At 33.3% G+C, this 6,233-nt stretch overlaps 1 protein-coding gene across 1 annotated transcript; it reads left to right on the top strand.

Annotated features, from left to right (window-relative positions):
* Window positions 1-3,913: 3,913 nt before the first annotated feature.
* LOC140436483 (uncharacterized) lies at window positions 3,914-5,504 on the top strand. Its single transcript, XM_072525346.1, has 3 exons — window positions 3,914-4,352; window positions 4,754-5,098; window positions 5,152-5,504. The coding sequence occupies exons 1-3, from the start codon at window positions 3,914-3,916 to the stop codon at window positions 5,502-5,504; spliced, it is 1,137 nt and encodes a 378-aa protein (XP_072381447.1).
* The last annotated feature ends 729 nt before the right edge of the window (window positions 5,505-6,233 follow it).

The following is a 6,233-nucleotide window of genomic DNA, read 5'->3' as shown; positions in this document are numbered from 1 at the left end:
CGCAGCCCGTTACTTGTTTTAAAAGGTTAAAACAGTTCACTCTGGATTCGTACTCTACATTCAATATTTTTAAGAGTTAATTTTGTTAGATCTACCAACTAATTTGAAGTTCTTATTTCTTTCATTGCTTTGTACATTTCTTTTCTATTTACAGAGTCGTAGGCAGCTTTGTACTCTATAAAAATGTAATGAGTATCTATGCCATGTTCAAGTGTTTTTTCCTAAAATTTGTCTCAGAGTTGCAATCTGATGAATTTTCGATTTACCACCTCTGAAATCAGCCTGGTACTTTCCTACTATTTGTTCTACATATGCCAGTTGTGGCAAATAGAACATTCTTTGACTGTAGGCTTTTTTAGTAATAAGAACTTTTGCTATTTGGTTCACAATAAATCACAACTTTCTATGTATTGAATTCCATTGCAGCTATAATATACGGCATGGGTTAACTCAACAATATATTAGAGTAAGAATAATAATTAAATTAAAATATAACTGGGCACTATCAGGGGCAGCAAAACATTTTAACATAAGCAGAACCACAGTTTTTCTAATAATAAAAAATGGGCCGAACAAAAAACTCTCGAAAGAAAGCAAGGGTCTGGAAGACCAAAACTGTTCTAAATTTAGGTATGTAAAAATAAAATTAATATTTTATAATAACTCCATCAACATTGATAACAGCTTGTTATCTTCGATCCATCTGCGTGAAAGGAACTACGAAATTGTCTTCTTCAGAGAGCTCTTCCCAAATCTGTTGTATACCGTGCCACAGCTCTTCGGAATTTTGAGTTATAAAATTATGCCGATACAACTATTTTATAATAACCCCCCACACGTTCTCGATTGGGTTTAAATCTGAACTGTAGAAGGGCCATGGTAAGGTTTCGATGTTGTATTTCTGGAGCCACTGATTTATTATATTTGCATTGTGAACAGGACAATTATCTTGTTAGAGGATAAAATTATTTTCTAAATGCAACTGTTCTACACTGGGAAACATGATGTTTTCTAGAATATTCAGATAAGTCCGCCCAACAAGCCTGCCATCAATACGTCATACCATTCCCATTCCTCTAGATGAAATTCATCCCCATACATTGGCGCTAAAATGACCAGCTGCTTGATATCTATCAATATATAGACGACTAAGTCTATCATTATCTTGTCTATACACCCCACTTTTGCCGTTTTCAGTAGATTCAAAAATTTTCTTATCTGTAAATGTTACCCTGTTACCCAAAAAATCTTGATTTTCTAGCAAATGGTTTAAAGCAAATATAAGTCTTCAATTTGGTTGCAAATAAATTGCTTCTGTTGTGGTGTAAGAGCCTATTTTTTTGCTGCAGTTTGGTATTTAAGTCGCGTTGCTTTAATTCTGCGCCAAGTTGTTGTCTTTCTTCCCGAAAACTATTACACCATTCTTGCAGTTTTCGCATCTTCAAAAGGATTCTCTTCTAATCTCTCTAGAAGCGTACGATCTTCATGAGCGGTAGATATTTTTGGTCTTCCAGAACCTTACTTTCTTTCGCGAGTTTCTTATTCTCTCAATCTTTTAATAATATTAAAAACTGTTGTTCTTCTTACGTTAAAATGGTTCGCTATGGCAGATAGTGACCAACCATCTTCTAATTGTGTTACAATTCTTGCTGATAGTTCTTTGCTAGCATATGGAGCCATTTTTTGAGGTTGAACAGAATAAGTTATGTGGCAAATTTTAAGATTTGGCAGTGACAGTGACAGTATGTAACTAATAAGTATTTATGCTTCAAAATATACAAAATTTTACAAAATACGCTTTAAGAGTCGTATAAGTTTGTTAAGAAACCAGCTGTAAATCGATAATAATAATAATAATATATATATATATATATATATATATATATATATATATATGTATATATATATATATATATATATATATATATATATATATATATATGCGAACAATTTTCTTTATATATATAGTGTATATTGTGAACATAATTATTAGTTTTTGGGAGTCGTATCTTAAATTAATCTAGCTTTAACTAGTTGAAAACACAAACCAATAGAATAAATACAGACATATCTAAATTTCCATAATTTTCCCCAGTGTTAAATACAAACAAACCAACCCTTATCCTCGTGTTGTACATGTTACAGGATTATTAACTAAATTGAATTGTTTGAAGCAGAATCGATATTATCAGATCTTCTGTTTGTTAAACAACTTGCTTATTATTTATTGAAATACCATGATACAGTATTATACTTACTGTTGATTTTAAATTCTCTTTGATTTTGTATTCCGTGGTAGTTATCAAAACAAGTAAGTGCGGCAAAGAAAATATTTGTGTTTCCAACTAGAGATTATTGGTTAAATTAAATCCAGCTTAAAAATGTTTTGTATGTATCTGAAAATCCAGTTTTTATATATTTTTACAACACACACACATACACACACACACACACATATATATATATATATATATATATATATATATATATATAACATCTGAGTGCCAATACCAATCATCATTAAAATTTTAGTCCTATCATTTTTGGTTAAGGCTATTTGGTAAAAAAAGGGGCAAATGATAAATTTCCTAAATAGTTTATACGTAAATAAACCTACTGTAAACCATTAACAATACAGATTTGTACTTTAATATTTGACAGTTTTTAACGTCAATGAAAAAAAAAAATATGGTTCACGGCTTAGACAAGGAAAGAGAGGAGACGCGGAATCGCATGGAATTAATTGAATCCAAACCCGCACCAGAAAGGTTGCCAGGTCATATTGTATTTCTTCAGTAGATTGAGAATTGTGGATATATATCAATACATATATTTTTTTTTTCAAAATTTATAATTTAACACTGACATAATGACCACTTTTTGAACATGATTTTATCATTACATATGTTTTAGTAGATCGATAAAGTGTTTCAGTAAATCAGTTAATTGAAGTTGAAATCAGTAGATCTGCTGAGAAATCAGTAGACCTGGTAACCCTACGAGAGGTAGTAATGGGCAACGTACAGGCACCAAAACATGGCGGTCACATCGAAACTGGCTTCATTTTTTGAAGGTTTATTAAATTGAGTGTTATCTGTCCTCTTTCTTTTCTTGTCCAAGGTTCAGGGTCTTGGATCACTAATAAAAGCTGTTAGAAAATATTTTTATCATTCAGGGGCTGGATCACTAATAAAAGCTCTTAAATATGTAAAATTTTATAAATAATGCAAGGTGTTTTTAACAGTTTATTAAAGTTCGTGTATAACAATATGAAATTTCATTGAATGTGTTTAATACGTTTATTCTTCATTTATTATTGTGTAAGTAAAAAAATGATAATGACGTCATCATATGGTTGTGGTACACTCTGTATATTAGATTATAATTAAAAACAAAAATAAATTAAAATCAAAAATCGACCTTTTTTGGGAATTTCTAAAAATTTTCTTTATTTAGCTTATAATGAATTTATGCGTTACTTTATAGAGTAATTGTCAGTAATTCATCTTACGTTCTTCATTTCTATTGTTCTTAGTAGTTGCTTAGTAGTGGTTCTTTCCACTCGTCTTTTTAAGTTGTAGGTCATAATGTGTCTTATACAGGTTTTGTAAAATACTATTTTCCCTTTTAGTCTCCTAGAAGCCAATTGGCTTATTGTACATTTTACATTCCTTTATGGTATCCAAGCAGGCAAACGGAAAACCACTTGAATACATATTCCAGAGCGCATTATGAAATGACGAACGAAAGTAACATCGTGTTATGCGATCTGGCAAGTAACCGGCAGATGGATGTGGGCAACCAGGCTACATGTGCGAAATTGGTGACTGGAAACCCAAAAATAAAACTACGTACAAAACACCGTATAGCCACATGGAACGTTAGAGGTTTGTGAGAACCAGGGAAACTACATATGTTAGAACGAGAGCTTATGAGAAAAAAAGTAGACATATGTGGAGTTTTAGAAACTCACTGGGAAGGTCAGGGTCACTGGGAATCCAATTACTATAAAATATTCATGTCGGGAGCCAATAAAACCGGTCAAAAAGGCGTAGCAATACTGGTACAGAAGAACCTCGCAAAATGTGTATATGAATACCTTCCAATAAATGACCGCCCAATTAAAATTACTCTCGATGGACAGCCAACAAAGATCCATGTACTACAAGTGTATATGCCAACACGCGATGGAACAGATGAAGATGTGGAAGAGATGTACCAGTTATTAAACAGTAACATCGCTAATATACCCAAAAAAGAACTAGTCATAATATTGGGTAATTGGAACGTAAAAGTAGGCAAAACAACAACAGAAGATCTGGTGAAAGGAACAGTTGGTGGGTTTGGAATAGGTAAATGAAATGAGAGAGGAGAAAGGCTATTACAATTTGTCATCGACACTGAACTTAGTATCATGAACACCACGTTTAAGCATCATCCGCAAAGGCTATCAACTTGGACTTCACCGAGGGGAAGATATAAAAACCAAATGGATTATATTATTGTTAGCAAACGATGAAAAAGTTCAGTAGTCAACGTAAAGAAAAAAACAGCGGCTGATTACGGAACAGACCATAAACTGTTACAATCCGAATTCCGTATGAAAGTTCGTAAAAAACCGAAACAAATAAAACAATTAAATATATACCTAAAGAGCCTGGAAAATACAAAGAAACACTAAGACATAATAACACACTAAACATTTCTAGCGATCCCAATCAAACATAGGAACATACAAAGACGTGGATTATAGACGCAATAAATATTACAAACCCCAAAGAAACCCCAAGGAAAGAAAAACACTGGATGACTAATGAGACACTGAACCTAGTAGAAGAACGAAAAATAATTAGAAACAATGCTTCAAATCCAACAGAAATTGAAAACAAGATAGCAAATGTAAACAGACGGATAAAATCATCAAGTAGAAGAGACAAAAATAATCATTTTAAAGAAATATGCAAACAACTACAAGAACACGCCAAACGTCAAGAATCTAGAGAACCGTTTGCCAAAGTACAACACTTAACTAAAGAGTTCAAACTACACACGAAGATAATTAAAGATAATTTGAGAACGATCATCACCAATATAGAGGGCATAGCAGCGACATGGAAACAATATTGTGAAATGTTGTTTTATAGTGACCAGACCATGAAGACGTGAATTCAGAAGAAATAAATGACGAAAAGGAACCACCTATTTTAAAATCGGAAATAGAAACCGCAATAGAAAAATTACAAACTGGAAAATCTCAAGGAGATGACGGAATCACGGCGAAAGCACTTAAAGAAATGGGAGACATAGGAATTGAAGTAATATTCAAATTGTGTAGTGAAATCTGGAACACAGGACAATGGCCAGATGATTGGTGTAAGCTCACTTTCATACCCATTTATAAGAAAGGCTCATTAACTGACTGTAATAAATACCGCACTATAGCCCTGATCTCCCAAGCCCTCTCCACAATCCTCAATCTCAGACAAATTATAGAAAAATCTTGAGAATTTAATCTAGAAACATATTTGTGCTTCGTCGACTACTCGAAAGCGTTCGATAATGTAAAGTGGCATAAAATGTGCAGAATACTTAGAGAAATGGGTACCTCCGAACATCTAATATACCTACTGAAACAACTGTATATCAACAACACAGCAAACGTAAGAGTCAACAACGTATACTCCGATAATTTTAAACTAAAAGCCGGTGTTCGTCAAGGATGTATTATCTCTCAAACGTTATTCAATATATATAGCGAACACATGCATTGTATTCGACGGATGGCAAGGAGGAATATCAGTCGGAGGCCGAAAAATCAGCAATCTCCGCTATGCTGACGACACTTTAGTATCATCATCAACAAATAACCTTGAATACATCATGAACAAACTATATACTATTAGTCGTGAATATGGAGTTAAAATTAATGTATAAAAGACCAAAGTAATGATAATCGATCGAATTAGAAATAACCAGCCGGAAATACGAAACGTAGCGGGGTTTGAAGTGAGCCGTAAGCCGTTTCTATTACTTAGGTTCTGTTATCACAAATAATGGTGGATGCGAGAAGAGATACGTCGACGCCTTACAATGGCCAGATCAGCAACGGTCAAACTTACTAAAATCTGGAAAGATATGGACATAACCATAAACACGAAACTGCGCCTAGTACGGACGCTTATCTTTCCTATACCTATGCGTCAGAAACTTGGACCATTAAAAAGTCCGACTCA

This window comes from Diabrotica undecimpunctata, chromosome 1 (genome assembly GCF_040954645.1).
Source record: "Diabrotica undecimpunctata isolate CICGRU chromosome 1, icDiaUnde3, whole genome shotgun sequence".
NCBI lineage: Eukaryota > Metazoa > Arthropoda > Insecta > Coleoptera > Chrysomelidae > Diabrotica > Diabrotica undecimpunctata.
The sequence above is the reverse complement of the archived record's forward strand: the minus strand, read 5'-3'. Positions and strand labels throughout refer to the sequence as shown.

Excerpts from the sequence above, each read along its gene's own strand:
- LOC140436483 (XM_072525346.1), top strand. The coding sequence starts at position 3,914 with ATGTTAGAACGAGAGCTTATGAGAAAAAAAGTAGACATATGTGGAGTT. Across the intron at positions 4,353-4,753 it reads AGTTGGTGGGTTTGGAATAG|ACGCAATAAATATTACAAAC; the intron begins GTAAATGAAATG and ends CGTGGATTATAG. Across the intron at positions 5,099-5,151 it reads GATCATCACCAATATAGAGG|ACCATGAAGACGTGAATTCA; the intron begins GCATAGCAGCGA and ends TATAGTGACCAG.